Consider the following 15,740-nt stretch of genomic DNA (forward strand, 5'->3'; position numbering starts at 1 on the left):
AACGTTGCCAAACTAGCGTTGAACTTTGAAACTGTGACCTGTCACCAAGAGACTTCCCGTGTGACCCTGGGGAGAGCTTTTCCCCTCTCTGTGTCTCAGTCCTCCATCGTCTGGAAGAATAAATAAGTAAATAACTAAGAGCAGGAAGAGGGAATAATCTTCTTTCTTCTGCCCTCCTGCACCTGCCTCGTCTATTTCGATCACAAGCGCTTCAGGGAGGGGATTAAATATCCTGTGCTTTTAACCCTGTGAGCAAAACAAGGCCTGATCTAAAGGAGGGCCTAGGAGAGCTGTTGTAAGATGTGGTACGTGGTCTGGTCTGCCTTTAAAAGCTAAAGACCTTGCAAATAGGAAAGTAGCATTTTTCCTCTGTATTTAATTACAAATGCTACGATGATAATTGATTGTTTGTTGAATGCTCATGAGGAGAGAGAAGGATCCTGTCCAAAGAAGACATAATGCAGTGGTGAACACTCCTCACAACAGGCACTGGCAGGACAAGCACAGCCCCTCGGTCCTGGTTCAGGAGTGAACGAACCTTGCTCTGATCCTTCCATAACCTCTCCTGTACCTTCTCTTCTCCCTTCCCCCTTATTTTCTTAAAGTTCAGCTGTGCATGTTCCCGTTTTGATTATACAGGATAGACTTTCTTACCCTTAGCATTTCATTGCGTAATTATTATTTACCTCCTGCTCCCATTTCAGCTGTAGTTACCAGTCTTGGTTTTATTTGCTTATGGCAAGTCGCTACCTGAAGTGCCATGTGGATGGCTTCACTCATTCCTTTCCCTCCAGGGGACCCTTTGCAATTTGCAGTGTCAAACAACTTAAAGAAGCAAAGTAGGTCATTTAAAGCCAGTATGAATCTGTACTGCTGCCCAGAAAAGCAGGTTTCACCCTTTCCTCACCACTTGTGCTCGCCACCTCTCTCTTGCCTGGCACAAGCGTTTGTTTGGCTGCTTGGTGGGCCAGAGGGAATTAATCCAGTTATTACTAAACTGGCAAAATACCTGGCAAAAAAAATCAATAAAACCTTAAACTGGCCACAACAACAGAAAAAAAGGTAACCATAGCCTTAGACGGAAAGGGCTAGGCTCTCTGCCTAGTCACGTTTAACCCAGTGACTTATTTGGGAGGACTCTGGAATCTACCATTCTGTTTTCCCTCTTGTGAGAGAGTTAATCACGTGTGACGAGGAACCTAAAGCTTTCTTTTTTCCCCTCCGTGAAACTGGAAATGTGCACAATTCAGTGTTTTGCCTCTACTTTCTCTGTTGACAGCTAGAAAGAAGTGATGTTACAGCATTAGGAGAAAGTACGCTTTGCTATTCTTTCCTGTTTCACATGCATTGGTCCTGCAGGAATTTCAACAAATCACTTCCTCCCTGTTCAGCAACAGCAGCAAAATGGTATGCCCAAAATTTCAGTCGATCTGTTCCGTAGGTCAGAGGAAAGGCGTGTCATATTTCTACTGTTACTTACAGTGGTGAATGTGCTTATTACTTTAACAAGGCACAAAACTCCATTCGCGCTGCAGGGGCTCATTCCATAAGCCCTACATATTACAATTTTAAAGTGATGCTCTCCTGGGATATGGCGAAATAGTCAGAGAGAGTGTGGTATGGACAGGGCCGAAGCAGATGGAGGAGGAGCGGTTGTGGCACTGCGTCAGGTTACATTCCTTGCTCCTGCCAAAGCACTTGTGTGTGACTCCAGGCGTGCCATTGTCCCGTCAGGATTTGTTCAACCACAAAAAATTCAACCGAAGTCAGCTGCAGGGCAAAAATCAGAGAGCATAACAATCAGATACCGCCAACTTGAGCAACTTTGCCCCGGAGGAAGATCAAAATAAAATGCTTTATTTTTGCACAACTTCTTGCTTGCAGTGATTCCTCTGCACGTTCCTCCTGGCCCAGTCTATGGCCCTGTGAAACAGCGATAACGCTTCCCCACCTCGTTAGCTAATCGTGAAGGTAAAGTCGGAGACCCTTGCGAGACCTTCCGCCTCCGTGAAGGCCACCACGCCAGCGGCGCCCGGCTCACAGCCTACAGCACCGACCCACGGCCTCTCAACCCGCCCCTGCTCGGGGCTGCACGGCCGCTCCCGCCTGACCCCGCACCGGCTCCCGGCAGCACCGCTTCCCCCGGCTGCCCGCCCTCCCGCCGTCAGCACAAAAAAAGGGACGAGCCAGCGTTTCCCTCCCCCGTCCGGCGGCCGTGCAGCCGCAGGGCAGCGATGCTAGCGGTCAGCAGTGCCGGGCCCCCGCCCCCCCGGCCCGCCGGCGGGAGCAGCCGCCCGGCCCTGCCGCGGGGGGCCGGGGAGGGGTGAGCGGGGGCCGGGGGGTCCGGCGGGGGGAGCCGGGGGCGGGGCGGCGGCACCCTCGGGCCTCCGTCCTTGCCGGGGATTGAGCGCGGCGGCCGCCGCCTCCCCAGCGGCGCCCGGGAACGCCCCGGCGGGCGCGGCGGGGGGCGGCCCGGGCCCGCCCCTTCCGCTGCGGAGCCCTCATTGCCCGAGCCCCGGACGGCAGTGGCAGTGCTCCTCTCGGCTCTCCCCGCTCTGAGCATCGCTGGTGGGTACGGGGAGAGCGGGGCTGCCGGGGTCTCCTCTCCGGGATGGGGGATGCTGGAGGGTCGCCCGGCCCTTCCTTCCCTTCCCTTCCCCGGGCGGCTCGGTCCCGCCGGGACCGGGCGCCTTTCCCCGGGGCCGAGCATCCCTTGCGTGGCGGCCGGATGGTGTCTGGGGCGGGGGGCGCTGGCGGTGGGTCCCAGCACCGGTGGGATGCGCAGGCCGGTGGCCGGAGCCAAGCTGTGGGTCCTGAGGCCAAGCTGTGGGTGGGACGCGGCCGTGCACAGAAACCCGCCGGGTGACCTCGTGTTCCGTGTGCCGGCCCCTCGCAGGTCTGGGCTGCTGGGGCGGGGCGGCGCCCCCGGCTTGGCGAGGGAGGGAAGGAAGGACGTGCGGGAAGGGGGAGGTCGGAGGCACCGCGCAGGGCTCCGTGGGTTGAGCGGAGAGAGCCTCGGGGCCGAATGGAAACGAGCTGGGGAAATCCCAGCAGGTTTACTGCTCCCGAACCGGTTCGTGGTTTTATTACCGGTCCCGCAGCCCGGAGCCCTGATGGGCGCTTTGGCATTCACCTCCCTGCAATGAGCCATTAGCGCAGAAGGTATGTGAGCCATCTGCGGGGAGGCTCTGGAAACTCTGCGGACAGAAGGATCTTCTGCTACGTGCTGCCAAAACAACCTCTGCGCCCCTTCAGCCCCTCGCCGGGCACCAGCGAATGCAGGGAGGGGTGGGAGGCAGAGCCCTGCGGCCACGGAGGGGTGGGTGGGCTGGTAACTCGTGAGGTGGAAGGAGCCCTGTGAGCAAGGGCAGCGTGCCCGTGTGCTGCCTGACGTAAACCGCCGTCAGCAGCGACTCGCAGCGCTTCCATCGGCGACTTTCTGGCTGTGGCAGATGACTTCTCCAATTCAGAGCGCGTGTCTTGGTTCGCTCTGGCTTGCTTTAAGCCGAATGTCTCCGTCTTTCCTTGCAGAACACCATGGCTACTCTCAAGGAGAAGCTGATGACCGCCGTTGCTCCGGGAATCGCGGTCCCGAACAACAAGATAACTATTGTGGGGGTTGGACAGGTTGGGATGGCCTGTGCTATCAGCATCCTTGGAAAGGTACGGCTCAAGGACGTGGTGTTCAGGCTCCCACTGCTGTAATGTTCTGCACTGCCTCTTTGTCTTAGCAAATGGTGGGAAGTTTGGTAGGTTAGTACAGGAATGAATCATTTGCAGTTCGTGTAAGCAAGCAGTGACCTACGCTGGTCATGCAAGGCTGACCTCCCCATTCAGTTTCTCCTTGTTCTCTCACCTTTCCATCTGTGCTTAGCAATAAATCTCTCATTAGGCAGAGTTATTTTGCAGGCTGCTGGGAAAATGTAGTTGAGCAATGGCTCTGAAGCCCCTGCCAAACTTTTCTTTCTCTTTTTAATTTTCTTATTCTTCCATAACAAAGCTGGAGTTTGCTTGGTGGGAGAGCTCTGCTGGGCAAAGAATGCAGACAGAGCAGAAATCCATGTGAAGTAGGGGATAGGAATCAGAACTATGTGTGTTCGCTTTTTATTCTCTTAATGCTGCAATAACTGAAAATACTGCTGTCCCCCTCAGTAGTCTTCTTTATTTTCCTTAAACCCTTATTGCTTGGTTATATGACTTTACTGTTCCCACAGAGCTTTTAGCTACTTTTCCAGAAACTAAAAATAGAGGGCTAGACTTAAAGGTTAGTCTGACTTTTCCTGTTACTGGTTTCTGGGCTTTTTTAGGCAAATTTCATGTTGCAGTCTTTGAGCAAAGCAAAGGCTTATTATGCAATAAGGATTTTTTTATATTTTGCCCTTGGTTTTTAGAGAATATTTTGAATGAGTTAAATTTGATTCTTCTCATGCTGTTTTTTTCAAAAGACAAATGGGAGCTGCAGATCTTTTAAAAGAAGGCATAAGCAGATATGCCCTACCTACTTGTAGGGGCAGATCTTAAATCAAGTAGCTCAGTGAGATAAAAAAAATCTTGCATATACTACTAAACTAGCTGTATTTTATTTGGAGATGATCCTTCCTCTACCTATTACCTTGAGGATGCATGTCTTAAAGTACTGGGGTTTTAATCATTACAAAAATTTTTAATGGTTTTCACTTGCTGATGTTCATGAGCCTTGTGAGTAAGAAAAGGCCACAGCAAAACTAAGTACTGATGTGAAAGTAACATAGTTTCTAAAACTATATAACTAAAGGAGGAATTTAATGGAAAAACAATGACAGTTCATTTTGGGTTTTTATATTTATATTTTTTAAGCAAATGTTTGCCTCTTGTGGTCTGAAATAATTTGTTTTTGAAGGAGTACTGTAACCTGTAAGGTTGGAAGTGAGGGAGTCAGGTGAAGTTACTGTGAACTTCACTACAATCCAGCATACATCTGTGTTTAATATGTTGCTCTAAGCAGGATCAAATTGTGCTTTCAGAAATCTAGGCACAAAGTTTTACTGTTAATGAGTTGTATGCACCAAACCCAGAGTAAAAGCTGGTTTTAAATTTTTCAAGCTTGGATTATGGCATGAAGTTTATTTCAACCAGGCTTCTCTTACTTTCTCTCACAAGTATTAAGCTGCAGTATAAAACACTTTTGTAACAAAACCATCTGATTCTTGTCACTGAATTAGATGTGGCTTTGCCTTGTACAAGATGGTTGGCTCCCCAAGATGTCTTTTTGTTAAACCATGGCATAACATTTTGTACTTAATCTCCTATACTTTAGTATGTAGATGCAGTTGAGTTTTAGATGGCTTTGAATTTTATAAAATTAAACAGTGTGATAATACCAATTTTAGTTTACTGGTGTTGGATTTAATATAAATTTGAAGGGCACTAAAACTTCCATGTTCATTATTTTTAGCTCCCTCTCAGTTAGAAACAAGTCACTGATGTTGCCATACCATTTTAGAAATGGAAACATCTCCACAGTCACAAGCTGGCTGTTTTCGATGAGAATATTTTAAGATGCATTTAGTGATTGTGTAGACTTCATTCCTGTGTGTGCTAATGAGCTGAATTCTTCTCTAGGCAACACTGATGCAAATTCATGAAATTAGTCACTGGAGTTATTCCAGGTGCTCTTCTGTTTCAGTGAGAACTGGTTCCTTGAACCTGCTGAGTCTGGTGAATATTGGTTGCAAGGTCTAGACTGAAAGCCCCATATTGTTAGACTGTGTATAAATCTATCCATAATCACACATGTGCACACATTCTTTTTTCAAATTCTCATTACACTAGCTGCTTAGTTTAACACCAGTGACTTCAGTTAAGGATATTGTTTCATAATGTTTAAATAACAGACTTTAATTTTACCTTGCAGACTGTTTTGAGAACAGAGTGAGTGCAGATACAGATTCTTACGGTTTTCCTTCAGTTAATCAAATCAGTTGTGAAAAAGGAAACAATGCAGAAAAGCAATGAACTCTAACATGATTTTAAAGTATGAAATGAAAAACTTAAATTTGCCTGCTGTTAAATATTTTTTTCCACAGGAAAGGATACTATTTTTAGTATTGAGGAAAATAAGTCTGTTCCCATTCTACTTTTTGTGAAATGAATTGGTTGAAGGAATGTTATAAGAGAATACTTATTTGATAATTATATGGTGCGTTGTATTAGGTACTTAAATATTTAAAATGGGCCTACTTGCTGGATAGATTTAGAGGGTTTGTTATGAATCTGAAAGATGCAACTTTTTTCCTCAGATAGTAACTAAATCATGAAGTGCCTTACTAGCAAAGGGTTAGCTGTGCACTCAAACTCCCCACAAATAGCACAAATTTTGTCCCCACAGCACAAATAGCTGTGCACTCAAACTCCCCACTTTCTCTTTTGGAAAGTCTGAACAAGTTTTACGAACTTGTGCTGTAGTAGCCTCTGACTTTGTTACTGTGAGATATATCAGAACAACAAGATAGTGCTGTCCTACTGGTTTACCTTTGAAGAGATGCTTTCAGATGTGTAACATGTTACTTTAAAATGTAATATAGTTCAACTTAGGGGCACCTTTAAAATGCAAGTTAGCTGCTTCGTTGACTCCAAATTTTGTTGTTTTCAGGGCCTCTGTGATGAGCTTGCTCTAGTTGATGTTTTGGAAGACAAACTAAAAGGAGAAATGATGGATCTACAGCACGGGAGCCTATTCCTTCACACTCACAAGATTGTGGCAGACAAAGGTAAACCTCTGTTTCTTTTATTTAATACTGATATTCTGTGAATTTGCTTAATAGTGGAGCATTAGTTCTGTAATCCTAAAGAACTCTAAGGATTTGGCATTGCAAAGTTAAAGTATATGAACTGGGGTGAGAATTCAGATGAACACCATAATAATGGGAGTGGCTCTTAATCCAGATTTTCTCTTTCATCTCTAATGGCCACTCTACAGTTTTGGGCTTGTTGAATAAATTGATTTTAATGAAACTCTAGTACTACTTTGATGTAGAAGAAATAGTATTGCTATTTGGATAGTGGAAACAAGATTCAGAGGGTTTGAGTGTACTCAAGACCTATGTATTGATATATCAGAACAATGTAAGAGATGGTGCTGGTTTTAATATTGAAGTCTCATGGTTTTTTGGGTTTGAATGTATGCACAGTGGAGAAGCTACCTGTAATACCAATATGAACACAATGCTATTGAAATTAGTGATAAGTCTATTTAACACATTCTATATCTTCTCCCTCATGCTCTGTTGTAGACTATGCTGTCACAGCCAACTCCAAGATTGTGGTAGTAACTGCAGGAGTTCGTCAGCAAGAGGGGGAGAGTCGTCTCAATCTGGTTCAGAGGAATGTGAATGTCTTCAAATTCATCATTCCTCAGATCATGAAATACAGCCCCAACTGCACCATCCTGGTGGTTTCCAACCCAGGTAAGGCAATCTTTTCCAAACACTTACAAATTCAATTTGTCAGAACTAGTGTTTTATTTTATCAATCTTCTCAACCACAAATTGAATGTTGAAAATTAATAGCTTTGGGTGGACATCTGCCATGTAGTTGCTAACAGCAGAATACAAACAAATATTCTGTACTTTCTGCTGCTCTCTTTATTCAGAACTTCTTATGGTGTCCATATTTTAAAAGCATGCCTCATGGTAAATACTTCAGTTCTTTACATACTTTGGCTTAAGCAGTACGTAGTTTAAAACTTTTATCTCTAAAGGAGACATCCATTTTGCTTTTAAATTGTTTTGTAAATCATAACTTTTGTGTCTGGATGTGATATGGCCATTTTTCAGGATGAAGAACATACCCTATAGCGTTGGGTATATTTTCAGGTAAAAGAATTTGTGTGCTGAAGCCTATGGTGGGGGAAGGGCTAACTGTGCTATATAGTTCAGTTAGATTAGAAAAGACTTAGTTATAACTGATTATACATATTTTTGTGCTCACTTGGAAGTGTCTCATTGCACTGGAACAGCTTGGATATTTGGGTGTCTAAAGCAGACTGTAAACTTTCTGATGTGCTTTGTAGGGTGTCTCTGTAGAGCTGTCTTTGCTTGATTCAACATCTGAGTGAAGGCATTACTACAGAGCCCTGGCAATGAAGTGACACTGTTTTTAAAAGATAACTTGGCAGAGTCAAAACAGTGCATGTAAAGCTAGCAACTCAACTGGTGGTTGAGTAATTAGCTGGTGTACAATTAATACTACTGAATACTAGGTACTGAGCAAGTAGCTACTGTGCAAGTACAATAACTTACGGCCATGTTAAATGCTTATCTAAATCTCAGTCAAAGATCAATTTGTTCTTGTTCTAGCAAGGCTGAATTCAAACTATAGATTTCTCTTTAGTAGAGCAGCTGCAGGAGGAGAATTGCATGTTGCTTTTTCAGAATTATTTCTATAATGCTTTGTTCTCTCAATGTATCAAATTTTGTCCACTAGTCTTATATAGTGGAAGTTATTGTGAGCTCATTAGAAGGGACTTCAGGGGTGCCAGAGCACCAGGTGTCTGCTGCATGTGTGGTGGTGTGTGACCTTGATGTCCTTCCCTGTTTAACTTCCCCAGATCTGTCTGGGCTCTAGCTCAGCACTGTCCACAGTCTGTCCTGAGTGGAAAGCCCTACTGTAGGCAAATGATGAGATTACAAAGCAGCACTGAAAAAGTCTGGGTGCATGTCTTGGCACCTGACTCGAAAGCCAGACTGTCCAGAGCAAATGTAGCTGTTTGATAGGGAGGTGCACTGTAGGCTGTACAGATTACTGTCATCCTGGCAGAAATGGCCTCAAGTGAAGCTGTAGGGAAACTATGCCTGACAAGCATGCGACCTGTAACAGCAAGGTGTGAACTGTACTAAGATGACATGCTTTTTGTGCCTGAAGAGCAAATGATCTATTTCAGATCTATAGACACAAATACATTCCCTCCTGAGAACTAGCTGGCTTTTGAGAGTTTTGGAGCCATAATTAATTATTGCAGCCTGTTTATTGTTCTGCTGGATTAGAGTTTTTCTCTCTGCTCATGTATTTCCCTCACTGCCCCAAATTAGGCTTGTTTTTTTCTAAAACTGTATTTTTAGAGCCACACGCAGCCAAAGCATAGAACTCATCTGGCTCTTTGTGCTGCAGGGGTAACTAGTGCAGAAACTGCTTGATGCACAAATCTGTTTAAGAAATTAACCTGAAGTAGTTACCAACTAGAAACAGTATGTAAGTCTCAAACATGTTTCTTTTTCAATTGCTTTACCTCTTATTGTGATGAAGTAGAAAGTAACACTACTTCAGGAAACTGCTTAAATATTTTAGCCATATGAAGAGTTCAGTCCCAATTCTGGATGCTCTAGGGCTTTAGCTGTGACAAAAAAGTGCCTCCAACTTAAGCTCATAGGATACTAATCTCCAAAGACATCCCTCAATTTTTTGAACAGTAGCTAGATGAGTCCTAAATTTCAAGCAGTCAGACCCCAAATATTTAGACCTGAAATACTGTGACCAATAAGCCCAACTGTATTTTGAGTCTTCCTGATTGCCTACAGCAAAGTAATTGTTGGAGCATTCTTGGTGTATGTGAATGGTTTCATATACTGTGCATGTTCTTCTTTTCAGTGGATATATTAACCTATGTCACATGGAAGCTGAGTGGCCTGCCAAAACACCGTGTGATTGGAAGTGGCTGCAATCTAGACACAGCTAGATTTCGCTATCTGATGGGTGAGAGACTTGGTATCCACCCAACTAGCTGCCACGGCTGGATCCTGGGAGAACATGGTGATTCTAGTGGTAAGGAGCAGTTCTGACCTCCTTGGGAATAAGCAGTACAGTGTTAGAGGTTGAGGCCTAAGGGGTGTTACAAAACTCGGAAAGTACAGATGCAGCTGAGCTGGAGTAACTAGCACTTTGCTGTATTTTATGAAGATTAGAGTTGAGACAAGTCCAGAAAATCTAGCTGCACACTTCTAATAGAAGTGATTAAGTATGATTAAACCCTGAACTGAAAAGGCCAATTTTGTTAGCTAAAGTTGTGTCTTAAAGGCTACAGCTTACTAATTCTGTTTATACTCAGTTTTTGGAGTATTATAACATCATCTGTAGCATGGTTCTCTTCTGAAAGCAATATTAGCTCTTGTTAGGTCAATGGCAGAGCTATTAAAGAGAGAAGATGGTTTTAAAACCATGTGAAATCAAAGAAGCTTATTTGTCTTAGTTGATGTATTTCCAATCTGAAATGATGCAGCAGAACATCTGTGTAGATTGGTACTGCTTTTTATTTTAGTGCTGTGTATTTCTAAGGGAGCCACCTCTTCAATGTCCCATTGCATTTGATAAAAGTACAGTGTCTGATCAACAACAGTATTTAGTGAAACCAGCCCTACACTGTAATGACAGAGTGTGGCTGAGCATACACAGAGCTCATTTTGCTTCAGTGTTATAGCTGCTTTTGCTTTAAAATAACTAAATTTTCCTAGTTACTTCACAGGAACAGAGAATTAATCTGCCTGTAAGCTTCCAATATGAAGGGAGATGCACAGATTCCTCTCTTGATATTCTAAGTTTGCATATTGCTACCCTGTTATTCAGGGAAATAAGAGTAGAATACTTGAAGGCTAATACAAGCCTAATACTGATTAGTGGGACAGCAAATACATACTTGCTGCAATTTTTGAGTAAAATTAGTTTTAAAAGGCTGAGCAGCTAAGGTGTGCTTTTTTTGCTAGAATTTGAGGGTTCTGACTTCAAAAGTAGCTGTCTACACTTTTCAAGGACTGAAAGTTCTGTCCATGTGTTGTGATTGACTTGTCAAAGTGTCAGTACTAAAATAGTCTCAGATTTGACCCCCAGAGTTCTCAGAATTAACTGTAGTTAAATGAAAACTTAAAATCTGCCTCAAACATTATTGTGGTCTGGCTACTACTACTTAGGAAAAGTGGAGGGGGGGTGAAACTTATGTCCTCTCTCTGTTACAGTGGCTGTTTGGAGCGGAGTTAATGTGGCAGGCGTTTCTCTCCAGGACCTGAATCCTGCCATGGGAACTGACAAAGATGGTGAGAACTGGAAGGATCTCCACAAGCAAGTGATTGAAAGGTACAGTGACTTGAGGAATGAGATGGATATATGTGATGCTGAAAATAGGTAGTCTGCACACTGCCTCCATTCTGCTGCAGCTTTCATGCCCTTTTATTTAGAGGGTTTCATGAGTAAGTGGAACTACTGGTTTAAACACAGAAATGCAGGATTTCAGTTGGTAAGCTTTAGTGAGACAAGCTATTGTATAACATACCCCCTTTAGTACTGCAGTGCTGAGAGTTGTGTGCACTTGTCTTCTCACAAGTAGCTTCTTAAATGGTTGACTTTGAACAAAGGGCACAAGACTAGGAAAAGGTAGTATTTTCTGTGAGCAGAGCATTGGATTTGATTTGGGGAAAATTCTGTTCATTGATTTAGGGAAACTTGTCTAGAGGTAACTATACATGTTAAATCACTTGTCTTGCCTATGAAATGACTATACTGGTATAAAGTGTATGCAGATGTTGGTTAAAATTAGGATGTGTGTAGGTAGTGTGTGGCTTTGACTCTAAATGTTTACCTATTCCAAATGCACTCAATGATTGTGCCACTGACTTGAATAGAGAACTTGTTCAGTTGTAGGTGTCTGTTTTTCTACTTAACACTAAGAACTGTTCATAGATGGAAGCTATTTTTCTCTTCAGGTAATCCTGTGAGAACAATTGGGCTTCTTTATTACATGTATAGGATAATGTAGACTTTATACTTCCTCCTCTAATGCTGAAATATGTAACTCTAAGTTTTAGAATTAAAACATCAATGTGTCACAGGAGTTTCAGATTTTTTTAAATGGGAGACATTAATTAATCTTAAGACTTAGCATTTGGACAGTGTTTTGACATCCTAATGCAACTGTATTTCAATATTTCCTTAGTGCCTATGAGGTAATCAGACTTAAGGGATACACAAACTGGGCCATTGGCCTTAGCGTTGCTGACCTCTGTGAGACCATGTTGAAGAACTTGTGCCGGGTTCACTCAGTCTCAACACTGGTAAAGGTAAGAAGTAGTGGCTAATCAGATGCTCTAGTTCATTTTGTTATGGAAAAGCTAGTCTCAATTAGCAAAGTACTGAACAAAGGAAGCTTTGCAAGATACTACTTTGAATATAAAATGTGAGCTTACTATTGCAATTTTTTTCTAGTCTGACCTCTTATTTTCAGCTCCATACTTGAGAATGGTAGGCTAAGTTCTCTTTACTACCCTTGTGTAAAGTTTGCCATGCAGATTCATTAAAAGGAAGTTTCAGTGCAAAATCAAGAACTTCACAGAGGCCCAGCTGCAATTCCATGAACTACTGCCTAGCAAAGGTGCTAGGGAGGAGAGCTGTGTCCTTTATAGCTGGTGTAACTGGCTGCATCTAGTCTGCACCAGCTGTATAACCTCTGGTGCAGCAAGACTTCTGAGCAGGCTGAACTTACTGCTTCTGTAGTCATAAAAAAGGCCTGCCCTAATCCTGTGTCTTTGAATTTTGTCAGCTACTTGCTGTATATAAATAAGTGAGGGTTTTGGAGGTGGGGTTGCTGAAATCAAACATCTCAGTATTACCAATCACTTGGTCTAAAACAGCTCTGCACTTTTTATTTTCCTCAAATACATTGTGACTGAAAATTGAATCTTCTGCAGGCTTCAAAATGATAAAGTCTTAAGCTCTGCTCTCAGAAGGCTATATAAACTAAAAGCAGATCTGGGGTGATGGTTCATGTCTGAGTGATCTCTTGTTTGTGGCAGGGCATGTATGGCATTGAGAATGATGTCTTCTTGAGCCTTCCTGCTGTCCTAAGTGCCTCTGGATTGACAAGTGTCATCAACCAAAAGCTGAAGGATGAGGAAGTGGCTCAGCTGAAGAAGAGTGCAGATACACTGTGGAACATCCAGAAAGATCTCAAAGATCTGTAACTCATGAATGTTAGATTCCAGCAATAGAAAACAGCATGTTGTGTGCAAATGTGGGCTCTACTCACTATACATCTCTATGGTTAACATTTAATGCTCTTCCAGACTGAGCTTTGTCCACAGTAGCTAAAGTTATGCTTGCTGTAACGCACAGACCTTATGAACAAATAAAGCAACTTTCAGGCATGTTTTGTTGTCCTAGTGATTTATTTTCAGTATTTAAATTATCTAGCTTACTCTGGCATTCTCCTTTGCTTGCCATAAACTACATGGAAGTGTAGACACATCAAAAGGTTAGAAACAATGTAGTAATCACCTGTGGTGGGATTTCACTAATACAACCTTACTGGAAGCCTTTTCTATATGATTTAGTTTCAGTCCAGATGCTGACTAAGTGTAGTTGATTCCCAGACTTGTTTCTGATACAGTACTTCCTATTTTTTACTGATGGGTAGAAGAAATGGAATGGGGATTTGTCTCTGGGCCACCTGCCAAAAATATGACAACGTTAAGATTCTGTATGCCACTGGCCTAGACAAAAGGTCCTGTAGATACTTCTCTCTTCTGGATTCAATTCTGTGCCTGTTATTGGTGTCTAGTTTTCATAATGTTTAGAATAAACAATTCTTTTCTATTTGATTACCAAAATCCAAGTTTTTTAGAGTTGAAGACTGGAGTCCCATGGTAATCTTCTTTATAGAACAAGCCAAATCAGGCCTTTAATCTGTAAATTCCAGCATGATTGTTTCACAAGTGCTTATATACTTGGGGGGAGAACAGATTTAAAAGATCCCAAAGTTTTATTTCTTAATCAGTTACAATTATGGAGTAGATATTAACCATAAATAGCCAGTACTTGCTTGGCATGCCTAGAACTGCTCAACCTAGATGTCTAGGGGCAAACAGTATCAAATTCATCTCTTGTATCATAATTCAGGGGTCTGCAAGTCTTGTTTCATAACAAATGGTCTGAGACTAGGTTGGAGCAATTTAAAGGCCTTTCCTAGCTCCATTAAAATGCTTTTGAGTAGTGGACTGAAACACTTTCACAAACGAGTAGCTTAATTTTTCTAGCTCCTTTGAAAAGAAAAGGTCATGTAAGTCCTGTCATATTGCAAGATAACTGCTATCCTGTGATTTAGGATGTATCATGTAGTTAGTGAAATATCATGCATGGGATGTTGATGACAGCGTTATTTACAAAGGGTATCCCAGGGAGACCTTAGGAGATGCTTTATTCTCAGGCTAAATGCCAGACTTATTTAGTGGTAGGAGAGGGAAAATTATAGTCTCTGCTTTCGTAACCCAGTGTGGAGATCTTACTGGAAGGCTTTCCACACCTGGATAAATTAGTTTAAGTTCCTGCTAAGAACTGTTCATGATCAGCTGTCATGAGGTAAATGGCATAAGCTGCTGCTGTTTGCAAGACACACCCATTAGTAATTTTTGCCTGAGCACATTTAGCTGGCTCCTTGTGCAGTTCCTTCCTTGCTTTGTTTTTACTTGCACTGTTGTCAGTTAATGAAATAATTCAAACCTATATTGTGGGATAATAATTCAATAATAATTCAAACCTATCTTGCAGGATTTTTGAGACTGAAGAGGCATCAGTTGTCTTAAAGGACAGGGAGTGGGCCCTTTCCATTCTGATAGTGAATCTTGATTTTTTTAAAGATCACTCAACTACAATAAAACAGGGTTTTGTCCCTGATTGCATCAGTGTGCATTCTTCACCCATTAAAGTGTAGGGTCATAACCTTGTTCTGTGGCCAGCAAATTGAGACCCAAAGTAGGTTGGGACATCTTAAAAGGAACATGGTAATCAGTGCCCAGGCTGGGAAGCTACTGTCACCTAGTATCTGTCAACTAGTCCTTCAATCCCCTCTGAGTCCACAGAGGTGTTTTTTGTTAGTGATCATAGAGTCAACAGCAGCACAAGCTCTTTTGCACCTAGACGTTAAGCAACCAGAAAGCTAATGACAATCTCTACTACAAAAAAGTGTGGTCTGTTACAAAAAAGAGTGGATATGGATGAAGCAGGGAACTGAAGGACTGAGGAAAGCACATTGGTTTGCATGATGAGCACTTTTCTTAGCACATCAGCAGCCTCACTGTACCAACTTCTGCTTCTGGGGAGATGACATGAAAGAAAATTCTAAGAAATTTAACAATAAAGCAGCCTTGTGGGTGTTATGTGTGATTGGTTCAAAATTGTTAAATAGGAATGAGTATCTCAGGCTAGGGGATTTTGAGATTTTATAAATGGGCTCTTCAGATTGTTTTTTGCATTCACTGATGTCTGTAAGCCCTATGCAAGTACATTAATTACATTGTAATTATTTTCATTAGGAGTCTTATCACACAATCTTGTATCTTCATTGCAGTCGCATGGCTGTAGAAGAGCTTCCCTATGTCTGCTTACACAATAACAGCCTATCACTTTCTGTTACTTGGAGTCTATCCATAATACAGTCTTATATCAACCATATAAATTCCTTAATAACTATATTGCCATAGTACTTTATCTCTAAAAGATATCTGTGGGGTTTTTTCTGAACATAATAGACTCATGTTTATCTTGTATATGCTTTGTTTGTACAGCCCATTGATACACGAACTTTGTTCTTGTTTTATCTCATGAAAGGCAACACAGGTTTTTAAGCACATTCCTATGTGTCAAGAGGTACCTTTGTCATTCCTTGGTCTAATAGAAAACATTGTGGTGCTGTTGGACAGAGTAGTATAGCCAGTAAGAAGAAACAC

General features: G+C 42.5%; 1 protein-coding gene across 2 annotated transcripts; it reads left to right on the forward strand.

The window, feature by feature from the left end:
* The first annotated feature begins 2,421 nt into the window (after positions 1-2,421).
* LDHB (lactate dehydrogenase B) lies at positions 2,422-13,163 on the forward strand. 2 transcript variants are annotated; one of them, XM_072875226.1, is made up of 8 exons: positions 2,422-2,568; positions 3,532-3,663; positions 6,632-6,749; positions 7,272-7,445; positions 9,625-9,798; positions 10,983-11,100; positions 11,957-12,080; positions 12,813-13,163. In XM_072875226.1, exons 2-8 carry the CDS (start codon positions 3,538-3,540, stop codon positions 12,978-12,980), a joined length of 1,002 nt encoding a protein of 333 aa, XP_072731327.1. In that variant the 5' UTR covers positions 2,422-2,568; positions 3,532-3,537; the 3' UTR covers positions 12,981-13,163. The 2 variants fall into 2 exon arrangements, with proteins under 2 accessions (XP_072731327.1, XP_072731335.1); XM_072875234.1 differs by lacking the exon at positions 2,422-2,568 and adding an exon at positions 3,138-3,162.
* Positions 13,164-15,740: the final 2,577 nt, after the last annotated feature.

This window comes from Ciconia boyciana, chromosome 1 (assembly GCF_034638445.1).
Source record: "Ciconia boyciana chromosome 1, ASM3463844v1, whole genome shotgun sequence".
Lineage (NCBI taxonomy): Eukaryota > Metazoa > Chordata > Aves > Ciconiiformes > Ciconiidae > Ciconia > Ciconia boyciana.